We start from the raw sequence: 22068 nt of genomic DNA, 5'->3' as shown, positions 1-22068 counted from the left end.
AGCAGCGCTGCCGTGCCGGGGTGCTGCTGCCTGTTGCCTCCTGCGACCAACTTGGAGTTAGGAACACAAAGGAGTAGCAGCATGTTTGTGTGTGTTTGGCCTGAAATGCTAAAAGTGAAAGTGTTGCTTTCAAAAGAGGGGAGAGATTTTGAAAGGAAGAAAAACCCATCAGGTTTCGTTTTCTCTTGCTGCTATTTCTGTGTGACTCCCAGCCCTGAATCTACCTGTCAGTGCATGTCATTGGAATTTTTGTTTGTCTGCGATTGAAATACAAAACCAGAACATTTTGGGATTTCTGGGTAGCTTGACCCAATAAACAGCATTTGAAATGAAATGCAGATTTGGTTAATTTTCCTCTCTTTTTGTGTTCTGAAGGAAAGAGAAGGCAAAGTTAATGATCAAGTACAGTAGTTTGACATGCATTTAGATGACTTGGCCTTCAGTAGCTAGAACAATAAAGTTGAATAGTCTGTCCATTTTCTTATTTTTAGTTGCTGTTAAAACAATGGACTATATGTTTTAGCAATTACAATAACTTTGCATTAAGAGTTAAAAGCACTGAAACATTGGTAATAATGAATATGAAAAAAGAGTAGATGCCTTTGGTGCTGGAGACCACTGTTTCTTGAAGTTCCACAGCAAGAGAATAAGTCCTGTTCATTCTTTTTTTTTTATTATTTGAAGTCATTCTGCCTAGCTAAGGGGAACACAACATTTGTAAGACTATTCAATAGCAGTATTAGCTAGAGAAATTAAGTGAGATTTGCTTGTGCTGAGGGTTTTGGATAATTTGAAACGTTTTAAGTAACTGCAGAACCAGGATAACAGAATTCTTACTGTAAGGTAATCTTTCTAGTTGTAACTAAATAGTTTCAGTTGCAGAAGCATTCTTACATTCCCTGAATGTCTGTTTTTGTGTATTTCTTTAGACTATACTGTAAAACCTTAGATCGGTGAGAATGCACCATGGCAATGGTCCTCAGAATGCCCAGCGCCAGCTGCAGAGATCCAGGTCCTTCACGGGCAGTGAGGGAGAAGAACAACAGGCCAATTTACCCCAGTCCCCCGCTGCCTCCTTCGCGCCTTCCGCGAGCCCCTCGGCGCCGCAGTCGCCCAGTTACCAGATCCAGCAGTTCATCATGAGCCGGAGCCCCGTGGCCGGGCAGAACGTGAACATCACCCTGCAGAACGTGGGCCCGGTGGCCTCGGGCAACCAGCAGATCACACTCACCCCGCTGCCGCTGCCAAACCCGACGTCCCCGAGCTTTCAGTTCAGCCCCCAGCAGAGGCGCTTTGAGCATGGCTCCCCCTCGTACATCCAGGTCACCTCCCCGCTGCCCCAGCAGGTGCAGTCCCAGAGCCCCACTCAGCCCAACCCGGTGCCGGTGCAGGCGCTGTCCAACGTCCGCGCGGGCACCCCCGGGCCCGGCCTGGGCATGTGCAGCCAGAGCCCCACCAGAGGCTTTGTGGATGCCAGCGTGCTGGTGAGACAGATCAGCCTGAGCCCTTCCAACGGCGGGCACTTCGTGTACCAAGAAGGACCGGGGATTGCACAGATTGCTCAAGGAGCTGCTGCACAAGTGCAGCTGCCATCGTCCGGCCCGCCCGGCACCGTGAGGGAACGCCGGCTCTCGCAGCCGCACTCGCAGTCTGGGGGCACCATCCACCACCTCGGCCCTCAGAGCCCCGTGGCCAGCGGGGCAAATATGCAATCTTTGACTAGCCCGGGCCACATCACAACGACCAACTTGCCACCCCAAATCAGCAATATTATCCAGGGGCAGCTAATGCAACAGCAGCAGCAAGTTCTACAAGGGCAGCAGCTGAGTAGACCCATTGGATTTGACAGGACTTCTGGTGGATTGATAGCAGGAGTTGGAGGACCGAGCGCGTTTGGAATGACATCACCTCCTCCTCCCACGAGTCCTTCACGGGCCACTGTGCCACAGGGGCTGTCGAGTCTTCCTCTCACTCCTACAGCTAACACAGCAGTGAAGAAACAGCCCAAAAAGTTGGAGGAGATTCCTCCTGCCAACCAAGAAACTGCTCAAATGAGAAAACTATGTTTGGATCATCACCACAAGCAGATGGAAATTCTTAAGGAAACTTTTAAGGAATGTTTGATTGAACTGTTTTTCCTGCAACATCTTCAAGGAAATATGATGGACTTTTTAGCTTTTAAGAAGAAACATTGTGTTCCTCTGCAAGCATACCTGAGGCAAAATGACTTGGATCTGGAGGAGGAAGAAGAGGAAGAACAATCTGAGGTCATCAATGATGAGGTAAGAAACTTCATTGGAATAAAATCATAGATGAAGTTGTAGCACTGGGATTGTGAAGTATTAAAGAATGGGACAGGACATGAAAAACCATTTTTGCTTGGTGAAGTATGGCAGTTTTTCATAAAATAGTTGGCCTGAAAGAATGCAGTTCTGCTGGGTAGTGTGATTTGATGGGTTGGTTTGAGTGTGCTCTTAGATTTTTGGGTTGAAAATAAAAGCATAGAGAGAGAGCTTTAACTGTCCTAGCTGCACACAAATAAAGATGGTGGAAGTGTGGAAATGGTTTTAAGCTCTCAGAATGGTTATGAGTAGGAATTGTAGTTTGAATTTCACTTAGCTAAACTTGGACAAACCAAGAAAGAATGAGTAAAAGCATTACAAGAGGTTAACCTGACTCATGTGAGTTCTAATCATAGATGTTACTGAAGTTCAATGTTGCTGCAGCCAACAAAAAATGTGAATTAATCTAATTAGCGAGGGAGAACATGTGTAAGGTTCCACAGTCATATATTACATTATTCAGGGTGCCCTGCAGCTCTGTGTGTGAGCTGCTGTTTAAAGGATTAACAACCAGCACATACAGACTGGACATTGACAAGTTCACGTTGTTACTTATGCAGAGGTTTAAATTACTAACTTGAATTCACTGCTTATTGATGGCAAAGAACTTGAAAGAAGCTTGCCACAAACAGGTGCTGTGCAGCTTTTCCTGCACTTTTGTACCCATCTGTGGGTGCTGGAGCACTGGTCTGGTGCAGAGCCTGCCCACAAGCCAACTTGGCAAGTGGTTGCAGCAGGGTAGATAGAACTGATGCCCCTGCACCACTTGGCACTCATAAATATCTTCTAAAATTTGCGAATTATGTAGCTGCCAGCTTGTAGAAGAACCAATATTATGTAAAGAACCTCATGTTGCTTTGAATACCCTCTGGAAATGAGTGTCTTCTCTCAAATTTAATGGCTCTTAGGTATGAATCATTAGCAATCATACCTTCAGTTGGAATTAGTGGGAAATTTTAACAGAATAATGGCTGAAGTTTAATTTGTTCAGCACTTTGTTGTATAAGCTTCTTAATTAGGTAAAATATATTTCTGCTTGTGACAGTTACTGACAATTTTGAAGAAATCATTACTTTATATAGTGACAGAAAAGCTAGCCTGTTACTGTAATTTATTGACAATGGATATTCAGTATTTTTTTTTCACCTGGTTTGTGTTTTGTCAAATTGTTTAGGTGTTCTTGTTGGGTTGCGTGTTTGTCAGCTGAAATAACCAGGTATTTTTAACTACCATCTGCACACTTTGAGGGATCTTTAGTGGGTGTAAATGGTACAGATTCCTTGAAGTCAGTGGTGCTGTACACTTTAAATGAGTTCAGTCTCTACCCCATGGTGTTTCGGGTTGAGAATTTGCTGTACTTCGCTGCCTTCTCGTGGTGGATCCTCCTTTGTTTGTGGAAGTTTCTTGTCCCTGTAACTGCTGGAGAATTTTGCAAAGCGCAACAGCAAAAGTCTTTATGTGTTTTCAAGTGATGAATCCTTCTGAAAGATTAAGACATCTTTTGAGTATGTTCTTTCTTTGTATTTTGTTGTCGTCTTCTGTTTTATTTCCCCCTCCCCCTATCACTTTCTGCTAAAGCAGCGTGCTTCATCCCTTGCCTGGAAGGTTGATTTCTTTGGGAATTGGAGGGGAGAGTGAATGGTGGCTGTGCTCATTGCTTAAATAAATGTTGAAGCTCTCTTACGTTCAAACTGTCTGTCATGCTAATTTGTTGTCTGTTAGCAGCAGCAATCATTCAGTTTAAAGCACACTTTTATGTTAACTGGATTTAAGAAAACGTTTCCAGTGACAGAAGTCACAATAAACAGTCAAGGCTGTGCTCTGTTCTGCTATTAAAAGTAAGACAGAACTCTAAAAATGGGCTGTGCTCGAAACAAGCTGTACTGATGGTGGTTTAGTTATTATTCCCCTCTTCAGTGAGGTGCCATCAGTACCAAAGGAGTGTGTTGAACATTTAAAAGAAGAAAAACTTCTAAAAAGAAAATGATTCTCCCTTCTTTTTTTTTTTTCCCAAAATATTTCTCTCAGGTAAAGGTTGTGACAGGAAAGGATGGGCAGACTGGTACTCCTGTCGCTATAGCAACCCAGCTTCCTCCAAATGTTTCTGCTGCTTTTTCATCCCAGCAGCAACCATTTCAGGTACTTTTCAATGGTTCTAAAATGTAGTTTCATCCCAGATTTTTTTTCTTCATTCAGATTTGATATTTCTTAGATGAATTAGAATTTTCCCAAGAGCCCATCCCTTATCATCTAAACAAAACCAAAAAACCTCTGCAGTCTTCAAATGCATCAGTATAACTGAAGCCTTGAGGAAGTTAAAGCTTTGTCTCCAGGTTGCTGGCTTATTGCATTAACTTTCAGCTTGAATGTTTTCACTTTGGTTTGTTTGTCTTTGTATCCCTAATGCATTTGGTTCATTTGTGCATTCTGCGTAGTGATGATATGGATTCTTTGTCTGTGGCATTGTAATTGTGGATTTCTTCTAAAATTCTTTTCTTTTTTTTCTTCCCCTTATGTATTAAAGGTTTTGAGTGTGGCTACAGAAGGTTTTGGATTTGCCTTCCCTGAAATGTGTTAAACAATGCTACTAATCCTCTGGCACAATTTGTTTTAAATAATTAACTGCTTTCCATTAGCTCTGCCATAAATGTTGGGAAGAAGAAACAGAAGCACTTATTTTTATTATAAAAGACCTTTTTAACAATTTTTTTCTTTTTTCATGAGGAATGCTGGAGAAAGCCAAGAAATAAATGTGATAATCAGTTAAAATGTTTGTTGATCAGTGATGATACAGCTTTTCAGTTTGGTGTGGTTTTATGCAGCTCTGCCTTCAACTCTGTTACCCAGACATCACTGCATACATACCCTGAGAAGTAACATACCCTAATTCCATCTGCAACTAAAATATTTACCTTTTAGCTCAATGATATGCATAGCAGGTGTTGCAGGGTGAATTACTCTGCTCTACCACAGCAGCTGTACAGGCTGTGCTGCCTTTATCTGGGCTTTGGAAATGGAAAGTGAAATGGAATATAGGATGGGTTGTGTTCCCGTGTGTAACAAATGGGATGTTCCTGTGATACTGTACAAAGGAGTTGTGCAGCAAAGGGGATTGCACTGAGAGCTCTTCCTTAGGGCCAGTACTGACATGCCTTGGAAGTCTCCTTAGGTAGTCAGGCTTCATTTAAGCTGTTTAAAATACTTACTATCATATCATATTTATTATAGTGATTAGGGTTACCACCAAGCTGTAGCTGCAGCAGTGGTGATACTTTTGAAGGTATTGTACCATGCAGTTTCAGAGAAACTGGTTCATGCTAAAAATGCACAAAACTGTCTGTGTGGTACTGACCTTTTAGCACTTTCTGAACAGAAAGTGGCATTTTGTTCCATCACTCTTGCTCTTTGCAACTGTTTATGGAGAAATAATGTGTCCCAATCAGCATCACCATTCAAATCCCAGTGCAGAAGTGCAGTGCTCAGAGTGATTATTGTGTGCATGCTGCATAATCATGACCTCGGGACAGCTACATTATTTTAATTAAAGTTTGGACAGCTTTAGTCTAATATTATTGGTATGTGACTGCAATTTATGAAGACATAACATGTCTGCTCTCTGAAGAGTCTGGCCTAAATTACATGGTGATAATGCAGACAGCTGGGAGGCATATTCTTAAGAAAATGTCAGTCAAAACTCCTAGTAGAGATACAGCCTGAAACTGTGAGTATGCAGTCATCCAGAGGGAGAGAGCAGGTGAAATAAATGGCATTTAGTGTGGAGTTTGAAGAATATAATTTCTTAAACTGATGTCCCAGCAGCATCTAATGCAAATGGGACATAAACTGAATTTGTTAGTCATTTTAGTAGCATTTGCCTAATCAATTCTTGTGGCTTATTTTGAAAATTCTGTGAATGCCTAGGTCTATGATGCTCTGCCAGACACTGGCTGTTGGATCTGAAATATGCTGCACGTCTACCTTGTGACAAGACAAATATTTGAAAACTTAATCCTTATTGAATGTGAAATAGCAGTGAACTGTGAATATGAGTCAGAGACACTTAAAAACAGAATTTACATCTTAAGGCTGTAGCTGTATTGGTGGAGTGGCTGCAAATGCCCTCAGAGCAGCAAGGAGATTAAGTGTTATTAATTCATAGCTATTGATTGAGTCTGAGGGGGATGAGATATATTCAACTCAAAAAGGAGCATTTGAAACGCAGTCATTGTAGGTGATGTTGGCTGTGATTATTAATAGCATGCAGTGAAGCACTGAAGATGCAGGATGTCACTGCTGTGATTTATTTCAATACAGACTGGTGTTTACTTCTGTGGGTTTAATTTACGTTGGTAAAGTTTTGGTTAAAATCAGAGGAGAAAATATCTGTGAATAAAGGAAATTACTGCCTTTTGTGTTGTCATAAAATATTTCACAACATTTGCAAACCCTTACTATACTTCAACATGTTTAAGGCTCTCACCCTTAGAAAGGTACACTTTGAGAACGGGAGTGCTAAATTAATTCATTTCCCAGGATACAGAGACTGCCATACGTAAAGTTTGTGTTTGTATTTTCTGATGGAATCTCTTATGACAGTTTTTGGGATAGCTCTTATTTTTCTCATATTAAGTTTCACAGTAAAATATTTGGTACAGCATAACCAAATACTGAGGAGAAGTTAAAAATTACCTGGAAACTCACTGAAAGGAATTGGACTTGCACAGATACTGATGGGCATTAATAAGTACTTGCCAGTATACTGAGGGCCCAAAGAGCATTAAAATTGTCATATACCCAAATTTGTTTGCTTCAGTAATCCTGTATGTGAGCCTGTCACCTGTGCTTGATGCTGAAAGGATCCTCTGGGACAGGTTCTTGCCATCATTGTTGATATTTAATGTAGTGATTTAAAAATAAAGTTTGAATGCCGTGTGTAATCTTACTGAAGCTAAATTCCAGCTTGCTGAATCAGAGCCCAGTTATTCCTTTTGCATCTCAATATCAACAGTGCTCTTCCAGGCTTGTTAATTCATAGTTTGTGTGCTGTTTATCCTCAGACAAAATGGATAGTAATTTCTGGTGAGCTCTGATGTCACCTTAGCCTTAGGGCAATATTGTCTCTCCTCACTGAGTTTATTCATGAGACTCATTTTGCCAGCTGTGCAAACAGGTACAAGTCCAGCATCTGGAAAAATGGAACTGGAACTTGTTTACCTTGGCTGAGGTTCTTTATTCCATCTTCCTAGCTTTTTCCTGAAATATTTCAATGGTAACTCTCACAAAGCTCTATCCTGAGAGAGCTGGAGACTCAAATAAGCTTAAGCTGTTTTCAGGATGAAGATGAATTTGTGTTACTGGTGTTTCACACAGATATAGTACACTAATGAAAATTTCCATTAATTAAAAAAAAAAAACCAAAAATACTGGGCAAATTTGTTTTTTACATATCCCATTTTCCTGAGTTTTGTATCACTTAACAAAATGTAGGTGTACATTATATATAAACAACTTAATCACTGTAAAATTAAAACTCAACGAAGAGTATTTGTGCATTGTGGATAACTAAAACGTCATAACAGATAATGAATGAGTCTTGTTTCCTTTGTTGTACAGCTGTTCTGAAGGACTTTTTCTGTGCTGGCCTCCTTAGATCTGCTTGTAAATTCTCTCCTGGTGTCAGACCATCTGCAGATTGAACTTCTGTGATTTGTTTTCTTTTCCCTGTAGCAAACGCATACAGGGACTCCGGCGCCGGGGACTGTGAGCACCATAGAGATTGAAGCTTTTAAGAGACAGCAGCAGGCCCTTGCACCAGCAGGTATGTTCCACAGGCACAATTCCACTTCCATCCTCTTTTTTTTCCAAACAGTGATCGGAGCCCACTGTTCAAAAATACATTTTTGCCTCACCTTGGGAATCACCAGATCCTTAGGGCTGTCTACTGTGACTGGTGCTGTGGGAAGAGTGCACTCCACTCCCAGTAGATAGACCTGGATTTGGCAGGCATGGAGACATGGTTAGGTTGATTGTTCTGGCTGAGAAGATTGGAGATGGCCAACTTGAAGTCAGAGGGACTCTGGCCCTGGAGCATGTTCTTCATAAATGCTACACATGTACAGTAGTTGTAGCTTTCAGAGCTGACGGTGGAGTCATGTGTAGTAGTTTGCTTTGTAAAATTGAACCCATTCCATTATACCGTGCCATAAATGGAATTTGAATATCACAGATTCGTCTAAGAGACCACGAATTGAAGTGGGCCGTCATGGGATGGTTTTTCAGCACCCGGGTGTGGCTTCAGGAGTTCCTCTTCAACAGCTAATGCCAACGGCACAAGGTACTGTGTCACCACATGCCAGTTGCACATTAATTTCACAAGGAGATGTTGGTGATGGAACTAGAAACTTTGGCTTCCGGCCTGCCAAGATCCTAGTCCCACCACACACTTCTCCATGTAAATTAATACTTGGTATGCAATGCCTGGTTCGTTTAAGGAGCTGAGTGACGGGCTCCAAAGGTGCATGTGGGCATGGAAATACGTCACAGGTGCTGATGCAGAATGGCCAATCTGAGAATTCTGGAACCGAACCAATGATTTATGAAAAGAAAACCATCTAATTCGAACATCATGACAAATTTTTATTCATTAGTCATGCCAAGCTTTAGAATATGTGTTAGAGTGAATGTGTTCTTAGAAAGACTAAGTAGTTTTTAGACTTCATGCTGGTATTTTAGGTTAAACTCCATTAGTTCACCACTCCTTTTTTTTTTTTTGAGTATACGAAATTTAGAAGACCTATAATGACATGCTCTTTTTTAGTTGCTGTGCTCCAAATTTTAGTTACAGTCCTGTGCATGAAGTACTTCGTTGTTTATTGTAATGGTGATTTATTTTGTGATTGTGATGTGGTATTTTCAAGTGATGGTGTCTTGTGGCAAAGTAAGTAACAAAACCACTCTATTCGCAGTCGATTTCCTCCTTAAATCAACAGAGACCATTGGACATTTTAATGTTTTAATCTCACCTGCGTGTTTCCTGTTGCCCTGCAGGAGGGATGCCTCCCACTCCGCAGACGGTGCAGCTGACGGGGCAGAAGCAGAGCCAGCAGCAGTACGACCCCTCCAAGGGCCCCCCGGTGCAGAACGCGGCCAGCCTGCACACGCCGCCGCCGCAGCTGCCCGTGCGCCTGCAGCCCGCCAACGTCCCCATGGCGTCACTGCCCGCCACCCTGCAGCTCCCGCAGCAGCAGCCCCAGCTGGTGGAGCCTCCAGCCCAGCCCCAGATCCAGGTGAAGATCCAGCCCCAGAGCGTGCCCCTGACGGCCGCCCCGCTTCCAGCGCCGCTGCAGCAGCAGGTGCCACCGACGATCCACGTGCAGGGACAGGCGCCCAGCCAAGTGTCACAGCCACAAGCTGCCATACAGCAGCAGGTATGGGGTGGACGTGGGTTTGTTTCCGTGGCCAGTAAAACCTAAAAGTGCTGTCTTCATCTCTTAATTCCACTGGACAGTTAAATCCTTTCCTTGTAAAAATGCAGGTGTGTCGCCCTGTTCTTCTAAGTCCTTCTAAGCCTTCTGATGTTTACATTTTTGTAATTGAGTTTCTCACATACTTTTAATGTAGATAATGATTGCTTTGCATTCCTTTCTGGAGGAAGAGAAAATTGATAAACTGTTAGTTTGACCAGTGTGGTTGGAGAAGTAGCAATTTCATCCTCCAATCCATGTTCACTTTTAGAATTCTATAAATATCAAAGTCCAGAAATAAATGCACCTTTTTTGCCTTAGACATCTCAGCGTGTGGCATTCATTTTGTGTCGTATTGCGACACAGGTGCACATTTGTTATTAAGTTAAAGTCTCCATTATGTTCTGCTCTAGTGTAGATTAAGTATTGAATCCTCACCTCATCAGTAACCAGTGTGTTTCTTGGGCAGACTGTGACTCTGACACGGCCATCTGCAGATCCTGCTCAGAGTTCTCAGCGTCTTGCAGCAAATCCACTGCCACCTACCTCATCCACTGCTCCAGCAGCGATCCCAGGCACAACACCGCCTTCTCCATACCCTGTGCAAACAAACAGGACCTCTCCAGCCACCACCAAGTCCTTGTCTCCTATTGCATCCAAGCCTCCTGGCTTAGCAGTAGCAGCAGCAGCACCTAAAACACAAAGTCCAGCTCAGAATGCAGCGGTGTTGCCACAGGAGAACTCTCAAGACAAGCTTGCTGAGCAAGTCAAGCTGGTAAGATATATTCTGCGTGAAGCTTTTACACTTTTATTTTCCTGTCAATTAATTTAGTAAAGTGGGAGAATTACGATTTTTCTCTGAATCTACAACTTCAGGTGCATTCTGCAGCTTCACTGTAAGTCTGTGTACTTCTTTTTAAGGAAAATCAAATCCACCAGCGGATAGCAGAACTGAGAAAGGAAGGTTTGTGGTCCCCCAGGCGGCTGCCTAAACTCCAAGAGGCTCCAAGACCAAAATCCCACTGGGATTATTTGCTGGAAGAAATGCAGTGGATGGCAACTGATTTTGCCCAGGAGAGAAAGTGGAAGATGGCAACTGCTAAGAAGGTACTTGAAAAGCATTTTATAACTCAGAGTAATAAATGTTGTCACTCAGTTTGGTAGCAAAGCTATTGAGGTATCTTTTGCTACAGATAGAGGTAAAGGAAAGATGAGGCACTAACTTTTGCCTCAAATGAGAAGTTTTGTTGTCAGTTTTGCATATGGCACCTGAGACAGACTGGATAACTGTACAGATTGTGGATGCAAATAACAGTTTGTGGATTTTATTCCTCTGGAGATCAAATAGCTTTTTTAGCAGCCCACTCAATATGTTGACTGGGTTATATTTAAATAAAAACTGGAGTTGTCATGCTTGTCTCACAAATGTGTTATTTCCAGCCAATAAAGAGTAAATACAGAATTTTGTAAATAGCTTCCACTGGGTGTGGTTGTCTGTCTAGTTATTTTTTCTTAATCTCACAGAAAAATAGGAGTAAAGACAGTAGTGGAAACGTGGTGGAGAACTGTTTCCATAGGGGGAGAGAGCAGCACAGCAGGAATACAGTAGTGCAATGAAAATTTGTATGGAGTGAGATGAAATATATAAAATCTATTCATTTACAGTAAGCAAAGGTTTTCTGTGAATACCAGCAATGTTGCATCTTTTTTTTGGGTACGTTTATGACCAGTTTAGGGTAATGAGCAGAGCAACTGAAGGTCATTAGTTTAAATTGCCATGTTGTTTTCTATTGTATATTTTGAAATGATGGAAACTCAGAAGCAAAGTATTGAAATAAGTGTATTGTTTTGTACATTAAATATCTGCATTTTGAATATAATTTAAATCTGGATTTCCATTTGTGGCCAATGGTAGGTTTTTAAGAATAGGAGAAACAGGAAGGGCAAATGTGAAATGATCCTTCCCCTGGCACTTTGCTTCAAACTTCTGGAAGTCAATGTTTTAGGGACCTCCTGAGCTAAAGGTTGCAATCAAGTCAGTCTTAACAGCCATTGACTGATCTTTCACTCATGTATGTACACTCTTTTTGAACTCATTTTAGTTTTGGTCTCTGACATTTTGTGGTGTGATTTCTGTGACTTCATATGTGCTGTCTGAAAAAGTTTTCTTTTGTGTGTTTGCTGCTAATTTCAGTGGAATTTTTTCTAATTTTTGTATTGAGAGAGTGAATTAAGAGTTTCCTACTTGATTGCTTAGTTATAGTTGTATTTTTTTTTTCTTTGAGTTTCATGTCTGTTGCTTTACTGGCATGGTAAGATTTAGAAATATTGGAGGTAAGTGCTATGTGTGTAAAGCTATGGTCAACATCTGGCTGCTGATAACCACTATAATCTTAAGAAATGCAATGAAATGTATTTTGAGGTAACCTAATTCAGTATTTCATGGTATTTTAGATGGTAAGAACTGTGGCTCGTTACCATGAGGAAAAGAAACTTAACGAAGAGCGAGCTAAAAGGGAGGAACAGAACAAACTGAGGAGGATTGCAGCATCCATTGCTAGAGAAATAGAGTATTTCTGGTCTAACATTGAGCAGGTAAAGTACTCACTCACTAAGACTTGTGCAATTTGTGGTGGTTTTTTCATCTTCAGTAGTTTGTTTGTAAAATAAAAGTGATTTATTAGACTTGCTTTACATTTCAGGTTGTTGAAATTAAACTGCAAATTGAATTTCAAGAGAAAAGGAAAAAAGCTTTGAATTTAAAGAGATTTTCAAGGAAAGGTAATTGTATTCCATTTCATAAGAAATATAGTCTGAATTCTGATGATAGTGTTTTATATAATTTCACTCAGTTCAGGTTAATCTTGGTGGTAAAATTGTGAGTTGCTAATAATAGGATTTGAATAGATCTGAATAATGAGTTATGGGTTTTTATGTTTTTGTGTTAGATTTTGTTAATACTTCTTATGTCTTCCTTTGAATACATTTACAAGTTCATGTGAGAAATGGAAAATTGCTAAGTGATGAATACATACATCAAGTGTAATAATTTTCCAGGTAAGGATGCAAAAGAAGACCTTTATTTGGAAAAAGAAAGTGAAATGGTGAGTCTTTGTTTTTTAAAAAAGGCATCAAATTGGTTTAAATGTGACTACATATGTGAAAAAGTTTTGATAAAGGTGGCTTTAAAAAAATATATGGTGATGATAAGATTTCACTGACAAATGAACATTCAGTCACAAGCACAAGTATAATTTTTCTTTTCTGATTAGGAAGGGGATTGTGGTTGGTACATGTCCTCAATGGCTGTGGATCATTAATTATGAAATTGAAGACCAAAAAACTGTACAAATCAATTGCCAGACTTGGGCAGGAGTTTCATTTACAGTAGCCAGGGGTAGACTTTGTGGGGCATGAAACGTGTTTTCAGGTGTTCAGCAGAGATTTGTCTGCTGAGAGATGAAGGTGTATGTTACAGAATGGATCAAACTGAATGGAACTTGGATATCTTTTTCCCTGGATAAAATGTGTGCTAAGGACTCCTTGGCTGTGTCTGTGCAATTGGAAAAAAATGAACAAGGAATCTGAGGCCCTGAGCCATCTGTTGTGGCACAGCTGATGCCCATGTGCTGGAATACTCCCCCTCCACCAAGCAGAGTGCCTGCATCTGAATTTCCTGCTAGGAACAAGCCTTAGCATGTGTTATCAGCCAAACTGAGGCCCAGCACTGGCTGTGAGAGTTAATTGGCACAGGCTAAACAATTCAACAGAGTGCACTGGACAGCTGAGACAATTATAGGCCTGTGCATATCTCTTTTTTATTGACTAGTGAAAAAATTTAGTCCTTGAGCCAGCCTGGCTAAAAGTTTTGTGCCACAGCTGGACCTGAATAATTTGACCCATGAGCAGTGCAAGTGGCAGACCACACACTCCCATCAATTCAGAATTAGAATTTCTGTTTTGGCATGACCAAGGAAGTGCTAATAGGTGTTAAATGTCTATCAGCAAATGCTTTTGGGACTGCAAGGCATGTTTTGTTGTTTTTAAAAAACAAACAAAGCCCCCTGCTTATCTTTTGTTTTCTCTGATTTTAAATATTACAATTATTTAATGCTAGGGGGGTTCATCATCTGGAAGGAAAAGAAAGGCAAGCACATCTTTGACTGATGAGGAAGGTAAGTCACTTCCCAAAATTTTGCATCCATAGCATAGTACATAAGTTGAATATTAAACCCACAGGTTTTCAGTCTGTTACTGTGTGGGTGCATTGCTTTTCAGGAACCAAATACCAACCTTCATCTATTTCTTAGAGACATTAGACAGTCAATTAAATAGTAAATTATCCCTAAAAGAGCTCTAGTGAAAATCTGAAAACAACATTTTCCTTGAAATTATACTGCTGTCATTATTGGTGGATTTTAATTCTTTCTGTCCTCATTACTTCATTTGTCAGGCCTTACTAATGGTCTTGAAGTTCTTTTGAGGATTTTAGGCTGAAAAACCCATCTGTTTTGGGTCCTTTCTTGTTGGTGATTGCTCTGCCATGTTCCTGACATAGGAACTCCCTTGTTCAAAGCCTCAGAACAACCTGTGGGGAACATTGTCAATCAACACTTGAATGCCTTCTGTCCTGAGGCTTCTCTCTTATTCATTTACCTTTCAAATACTGCATATAGTTGCTCTCAGATTATCTTGTTTTCCATACATATTTAATTATTTTTAAATCCTGCAGGCTTAGAATATTCTGCAGACTTAGAATATTCTGTGCTCGTTCACTTCAGGGGAATAGAATTACAAGCCTCCTGAATTACTGTATAATTTAACCCAAGATTTGCATTTGTTTTCTTGTAGTTGAAGATGAAGAAGAAACAATTGAAGAACAAGAAGCTAAAGAGGGAAACATAAACCATCAAACTGAATTGTCTAATCTAGCCAAAGAAGGTAGGCATGTGGCTTGGTTCCTCTCTGGGCTGGGCTCTGAAACAACAGCTGGAAACACACAGCACTTGTTATATTTCTGAAGAGGATTAGAGGTGGGAGACTGCATTCAGATGTTCAATCCTGTGTAGTCTGTGTTTAGTTTTTTCTGTTTGGAAAGCTGCAGCAGTTTATGGAGTGATGATCTGCACTTTATAAGGCAGTCCTAGTCATCACACAAGGTGGCTTGAGAAAAAGTAGTTCTCTAGTGAAGCACTGCATTAAAACCTTACACCAAGACTCTTAACCTGAGTTCTAGGAGTGCATGATGAACACTTAACACCAGGGCTGTATCAAATTGAACATGGACATTTTATCAACTGGCTTGAGTATCCCAGAAGGGTTTTGTGACTGACTTGGTAGCTCCAAAAGGGCACTTAAGTGCTGACTTTGAAGCGGGGGGAGGTATGAATATTTGAATATAAGATGCTTTTAGGGACAATGCTTTGGCTAGCAGCTCTCTCTCTCATTAGCAATGTGATTGCTATGCTGAGCTTGATGTGTGCAAAGGAGCCCACAGAGATGCGTCACTTAGCCTGGTAAAAGCAGATTTTTAGAGGCAGGCTGCTCATTAGGCTGAGCGTGCCTGGTGATGAAAATGCCATTTCCAGATCTGTTTGTTTGCTCTGTTTGGCAGATTAGTGGCTGCACTGAACTGGCCAGTTGGAGGGATTATAACCCTTGGCCAGTCAGCCAAGTTCCTAATGAGAATATTTGCTGATTGATTGGCCACTGCCAGCATGTACATTCCTGCTTTAACAGCTCAGACAAGGGATGTTGAAGTTACCGCTCAGTTTTGAAACTTTTGAAGTCTTGCATTGTCAAGCTGCATTTGATGCCCCTACCTTCCCAACTAGGGGGATATACTGAAGGTTGTAGGGTTTGTTTGTAGTACAGTAAAAAGCAGGGTAGAGCAAACTGCTTGTGTAGTGCCCAATGTTCTCTCTAATCAAGGATATTAAATAAATACTGCCATCATTCACTTAATAATTACCTCTGAAGTTAACTTCTGATTAGAAAACTGGCTTTATGCAATTGTGAAGAATGTAATGAAATTATAATTAATAGTATCTATTGTTCCAAGTTTTGGTATATTTAAACTTCCATCCTTTAATAACCTTCAGCTGAATTGCCTCTGGAAGATTTGGTAAAGATGTATGAAGGTGCCTTTGCAGAAAATTTTCACTGGCCCCAGCCAAAGCCTGACAGTGAAGAGGAGAGCAGTGAGGAAGGTAAATGACTCTATGTTTAGAAGTAGTTGTGTTGATTTACAAGGTGAAATAAGTTGCTTGGCTCTTCAGGACTCTGTGAAAAGATATTTTGTTCTAGGGGAAAACACATCTTGAGGGAATCACATGTAAAATTTCGCAGTTTGTGAGAAGAGGGCAGTGTTTGCCTGTCCTAAAGTGAAGATGTGTGAGATTTTCAATAACTGTACTGAGCCATAGAAAAGCCTCTCTACTCTGAATTAAACAGCACACTTCATAGGTAGCTATAATTATACCATGTTAGCCTAGCTAGTGTGAATGTCCACAACATGTACATGAACCTGACCTTAGGCTATTTGCATTTTACCTGAACTAGCTTGAAAATCACAGAAATGCTTTTAAAAGTTGGCTGTCTCCTTTAGACCCATGTCTGAATCCTGGTTATCTCAATTCCTTTGTGTAACTGCTACTGAAGTTTATTTTAGATACCACTGTAATTTTTCTTTCTCTCCTAGAAATGGAAGACCACATGTCTGATAGGGAAAGTCCCCAGAAAGAAGTTGTCCTCATAGATTCCCTTCTCACCATTGATCAGTACAAGGGCATGGACAGGTCGAGTCCTCCCAAGAAGAACGTGAGAGACATAGCAGAAGTTGCTGCTGCAGCAGAGATGTTGTTACCTAAAGGCAGCTCCAGGATAACAACAGCAGTAAGAATCCCTATTTTCTGTGTGCTGATGTTTACATAAAGAACGCTTTTTTCTTCATTTTTTCGTAGCTTTTATCAAGAAATTGCCTTCTTTTTTTAATTTACCTTTTCAGTTAACTTTTTTGGATGTTTATGCTTTATGCCACGCTCTGTGAATTTAACTCAGGAAAAAATACCAAATAATTCACATTACAGGTAAAATACAACACTCCATCACTACTGTATGGGTCTCTCAGAGAATATCAGAAGATTGGGCTGGATTGGCTGGCAAAGCTGTACAGGAAGAATCTCAATGGCATCCTGGCAGATGAGGCAGGGCTTGGAAAAACAGTGCAAATTATTGCCTTTTTTGCCCATTTGGCTTGTAATGAAGGTAAGTTCTTTGGCTAACAGTTTTAGACAGGTACTGTGCCAGCGTTATCTTTGTGAATTGTAGATTAGGGTCACTTGTTTTTCCCTACTGAACCATATCAGGCTTTAGTTAATGATAGGAGTAAGATTGTATCAGAATAACTTTCTGATATTTTGTGTCATAAGGGTGTTATCTAGTCAAGTATAGTGTCTGATCAACCTATTACCCTCTAGAGATTCTTCTAAATTCTTACTAGTACAGAAAAACCTTACAAATTGTTTAATGACTAGGAGTAGATTAGTAATTAAAAGCCTCTGTTTGTTTGGATCTCACTTTTAATGATTAATTTAATGCAATGCGCTTAAAAAATCAAGGAAGAATATGAGCCACATGCTTGTAAGGAGTCTCTTTCCAGTGTTAACTGCTGTGTTTCCCCTTCTGTAGGGAACTGGGGCCCTCACCTTGTTGTTGTCCGGAGCTGTAACATACTGAAGTGGGAGCTGGAATTGAAACGCTGGTGCCCAGGGTTGAAAATACTTCTCTACTTTGGGAGCCAAAGAGAACTTAGGGCAAAAAGACAGGTGCTGTATTTTGCAACTCTTACACTGTTCCCTATACATTTAGCCTGTATATATCTATCTTATATGTCTTTTCTAATGAAGAAGTAGCTGGTTGTAAGATATTTGAGAGTTCTGCCTTAACTTTTCTGTCCCATCCTTTCTTTCCTTTTCCATAGGAATGGACAGAACCCAACAGCTTCAATGTGTGCATCACTTCATACAAGCAGCTGTTCAAGGGCCACACAGCATTCATGAAAATGAGATGGAAATATTTAATAGTAGATGAGATGCAGCAAATAAAGAATATGACTGAGAAACACTGGGAGGCACTTTTCAATCTCCGCAGGTACAGAGCAGAGAATTGATTTCCTGCTGGCAGTGAGTTTTTCTCTTTTCATGTCACACAGGTCTCTTCTTAACAGAAAACTTGATTACAAAAACCCTGTTGACTTAGTCTGCCCAAATTCCTGAGCAATGTGCACCTATAGAAAAGTGCTTTTATTTGAAACAGTCAGGATTCAGAGAAATGCTTGAGATCTTTTTGTTTCCACTATCACATCACTGTAATTCTTCTTTACTGATATTCTGTGCTCCCAAACAGATTCCCTTGTATGTTCTGATACTCTGCAATGAAGAAGCTATTTGGTGTTATATTCAAGATTGAAAAGATACTTTATCTTAGTTTTAATTTTATTATATCTACATAATTCTTCTGTATATCTGACAAACATAAAGGCACAGTAATTAGTCAATTAAAAATCTTCTTTTGTTCACAGCCAGCATCGTTTGCTTCTGATAGACACTCCTTTGCATAACACATTGATGGAGCTGTGGACCATGGTACATTTTTTGATTCCAGGAATTTCCAGACCTTACCTGGATTTTCCAGTAAAAGCACCTAATGAGGAGAACCAGGATTATTGCCATAAACTGGTCATCAGGTTGCACAGAGTATGTTGGAATTTTTCCTCGTGTCCTACTAAAGGAGTAATGCTGTTAAGGAGAGGGGGAATAAAAATATGTGGCTCAGATCAGAATTTGTGTCTTTTCTTAACGCTTTGTTCAGTTTAGACAGAAAATCCTGCTGAAAGCAGAGGGTTCTGCTACCAGAAGAATGTGGAGATTTCTTTTAAGAATAATACAAAGCTCAGATTTTGAAGCATGACATGCAGAAATTAAAGAGCAATTAATGTCTATACAACTGTGTGCATAGCAGAATGATTATATATAGCATATGCAGTTTATCACATCAAATCTGTTAGGTGTGAATAAGTTTAGCTTCCTGTTGTAAACTCTTTGAAGTGAGAATTTGTTTCCTGTCAATTCTGCAATGTTTCAGATGATTCAGCCATTTATTTTGAGGAGATCAAAGAGGGATGTTGAGAAGCAGCTCACAAAGAAGTACGAGCACGTGCTCAAGTGCCGTCTGTCCAGTCGACAAAAAGCCATGTATGAGGATGTCATACTGCAACCAGGGTAAGGGCTTGGAATAGTAAATATAAAATGCTGTCACTTTTAGTGCTTAAGCAAGGAAAGAAATGATTGTCATGTGGGGAAATGTTTTAGTGGTTCTCTGAAATTTTGTATTATGACCCATGAATAAAATGTGATTGCATTATAGACTAGAATTACAGCAGGTGGTGTAATTTTGTGATATTTTATGCTGATGTGATAAACATGTATTTACCTCTGGAACCAAGAATCCAGTTATGATGGTCAGGTCTTCTGCTGCATTGTTTTAACATTTGTCTCTAGTGAGTGGTTCTTCATTTTTTTAAAGCCCAGAGTTATTCCTCGCTGCCCCCTGCCAGTGGTAATTGATAGGTGCAGGGATGAAACAGAAACAAAGCAGAGAGAGGATGGGGAGCTGGGTAGGTTCTATTTGATTGTAAGACAGCCCTGGGTCTTTAAGTTTCAGTTTTCCAAATTTACTTTTGGTACAGTGCTGCTTAGAATACTGCAGAAGACCTTGGGGAAATCTAAACTTGTTCTAAGCCTTTTGCATAACATACTGCATTGCTCATTCTCACCTTGCTGATTTAGGGACATCTCCATAAAAGCTGCACATAAATCAATGTCTTTCTGCATAATTTATTTGGTAGAACCCAGGAAGCCCTCAAAAGTGGGCACTTCATCAGTGTCCTGCATGTCCTGATGCAGCTGCAGCGGATTTGTAACCACCCTGATCTGATAAACCCCCGGCTCTCAAGCTCCTCTTATGTATCAGAAACCCTGGAATACAGAACAGCCTCTCTGGTGCTGCGAGCCCTGGAAAGGGATATTTGGAAGGTCAGTAGAAAAGTTAAGGTTTTTTTCCTCTCTTAGTGCCCTGGCAGAATTTCAGTACTTACTGTTGTTTTGTTATATGTGATAAGCCTACCTGAAGTTTATAAATAGAAGGAAATTCACTCTTCCATGGCTGTGGCTACTGTCCTGGGTTGACTATGTGATGCTTTTATCCCCAAATCATCTCATTTGTTTATGCTGAATAATAAGAAGTTTTGCACCTTTGCACCTTTGCACCTAAGACGTTGTTGCAGAGAGTGAAGGGGGGAGGGAAGAAGCATGCAGTTTTTTTTCAGACACTGCACTCACTCCTACACATTGTTCTCCTGGACTGTTGTTGTCTGTGGGTGGACAGACAGCGGGACAGAGCTCTCCTTTGCTTTTAGTTAGTTTTAGCTAGCTGAGGCAAAGAAGTTCCCTGGACTGTGGTTTTTTCCCTTTTCTTTGGACCTCTTGGAACCTCCTCTGGACTGAACACCCAGGGGAGCACCGGCAGCTCACACCTGTGGCCACCGGGCCGGGCCGGGCCTGCAACAATTCCAGCACCAGAGGGACTGATCAGAGACTCAGTGAGCCAGGCTGCAACCCAGGGATGGGGGGTTTCTGACTTTGTCACCTCTTTTAGAGCGGCAAGGGGTTTTATTGTTTAATATTGTTTAGGTTCTATTATTTAATAAACAGCTTTTTTCCACTTTTCTCCAAGGAGGTATTTTCTCCCAGACCAGTTGGTGGGGAGGGGCCGATTGAATTTGTTTTCCTACCAGAGCCCCTTTGGGGATTGTCCCCAAATTTGCTCTAAACCAGGACACATGGCTGTGGCTACCAAGTGTGTTCTTGCTGCATCTCTTTTTTTGTTGTTGTGGTTTGAACTTTTCAAGTGGTTTGTAAACAGTAATTTTTCATGAACTACTTGGTCAAAGAGAAATTACCTTTGCTTTTATCATGCTCATGTTTGCAGGAATTTCCAACACTGAAGTCACCCTGGGTAGCACTGTGCTTATTTATGGCATTCTGCAATTTTCTTTTTGCTTTTACTAACTGAAAGAAAGCAAGACTTACTCTTTTTCACAAAACAGTAAACATTCTATTACAATGACTAAATTAGTACCCTTCTTTCAATCCATTTGAAGTACCTCTATTTCTGTTATTGTTAAACAAGTGATCCCACTCCTTGACATGAAAATATAAAAGAAGTATGAGTAATGGAGCAGCTGACATTTTTTGTTTAATTTTATTTCCATCCTTCATATTTTTCTACTCCTGAATTATAGTTCAGCATTTAAGCTTGAGAGTTAACCTTCAAAGAGTTCTATTTAATTATTTGGAAACTGTGATATATGAAGAATTGTTAAATGTGTTTTGCTTTAATTTCCATAACTGGCTAATGATTTCAGTTCTTTTTCTTCTAATGCTTAAGATGGGACTGTCAGTTTAAGATTTATTTCCAAGGTTTCTAGACAATTTTGGCTAATAATTAATAGTTTATTTCTTAAACTTACACCATTTATTTCAAGTTAAAAAGTAAATACATAGAAATTGAATTCAGCATTGAATGTAAAGAGGACTTAACTGTTTGGGTCATCACATAAAACAATTAATTTTCTGAAATCCCTAGGAATCAGACCTGTCTCTTTTTGATCTCATTGGAATGGAAGACAAAATGACTCATTATGAAGCACAAATGTTGCCAAAACAAAAGGTTACTAGAAAGTTGATTGAAGAAATCTACAGCTCCCCTCCACCACCAGCGAGGCCCAACCCAGTGAAGCTCAAACCAAGCAGGTGTGTACACCTACACTCCTTCTAAGCTAGAATTACAGCAGCAAAAGGTGCTTCTGCTGCAATCTTCACTGAGTTCTCTCTGCATCTCTGCTAATGGGATTCACACAAAACCTCAGGCTTACCTTTGCATTTAATTCTTATCTTGCTTTTGTGTTTACCTCTGAAAATAAGAATTCTGTTCTTTGAGGCATGCAGTTCCATTTGAAGTTTGTTGATGTATTTCCCATAGTCCTTACTTCAGCAGCAGATGAACTTTGTTCTTGGACATTGTTTATGGCAATTGAGTGTTGTTTTGCAGAATTAGCATGAGGATAATTCAAGACTAAGTTGGGCCTGCAGTGTCAGCTGTGCTCTCACTGTTGTAGCAGAGACATGTGAAATTCTATAGCA

At 40.4% G+C, this 22068-nt stretch overlaps 1 protein-coding gene across 17 annotated transcripts in view; it reads left to right on the top strand.

The window, feature by feature from the left end:
* EP400 (E1A binding protein p400) overlaps positions 1 to 22068 on the top strand; it is a 48492-nt gene that overhangs the window by 1208 nt on the left and 25216 nt on the right. For 13 of the 17 annotated variants that reach the window (XM_030958630.1, XM_030958629.1, XM_030958628.1 and 10 more), the window contains exons 2-22: positions 930 to 2282; positions 4371 to 4481; positions 8070 to 8160; positions 8569 to 8676; positions 9390 to 9769; positions 10275 to 10580; positions 10727 to 10912; positions 12260 to 12400; positions 12508 to 12586; positions 12863 to 12909; positions 13923 to 13980; positions 14657 to 14746; positions 15907 to 16014; positions 16506 to 16699; positions 16894 to 17071; positions 17495 to 17631; positions 17787 to 17956; positions 18387 to 18561; positions 18950 to 19086; positions 19713 to 19899; positions 21512 to 21678. In XM_030958630.1, the coding sequence (XP_030814490.1) occupies positions 960 to 2282; positions 4371 to 4481; positions 8070 to 8160; positions 8569 to 8676; positions 9390 to 9769; positions 10275 to 10580; positions 10727 to 10912; positions 12260 to 12400; positions 12508 to 12586; positions 12863 to 12909; positions 13923 to 13980; positions 14657 to 14746; positions 15907 to 16014; positions 16506 to 16699; positions 16894 to 17071; positions 17495 to 17631; positions 17787 to 17956; positions 18387 to 18561; positions 18950 to 19086; positions 19713 to 19899; positions 21512 to 21678 (4373 nt within the window). In that variant the 5' untranslated portion in view covers positions 930 to 959. The remainder of the gene's footprint in view (positions 1 to 929; positions 2283 to 4370; positions 4482 to 8069; positions 8161 to 8568; positions 8677 to 9389; positions 9770 to 10274; positions 10581 to 10726; positions 10913 to 12259; positions 12401 to 12507; positions 12587 to 12862; positions 12910 to 13922; positions 13981 to 14656; positions 14747 to 15906; positions 16015 to 16505; positions 16700 to 16893; positions 17072 to 17494; positions 17632 to 17786; positions 17957 to 18386; positions 18562 to 18949; positions 19087 to 19712; positions 19900 to 21511; positions 21679 to 22068) is intronic. The other 4 variants (XM_030958627.1, XM_030958626.1, XM_030958625.1 and 1 more) reach the window with 3 other exon arrangements.

Source organism: Camarhynchus parvulus, chromosome 15 (assembly GCF_901933205.1).
Source record: "Camarhynchus parvulus chromosome 15, STF_HiC, whole genome shotgun sequence".
NCBI lineage: Eukaryota > Metazoa > Chordata > Aves > Passeriformes > Thraupidae > Camarhynchus > Camarhynchus parvulus.
This window is presented reverse-complemented; position numbering and strand designations above follow the sequence as displayed.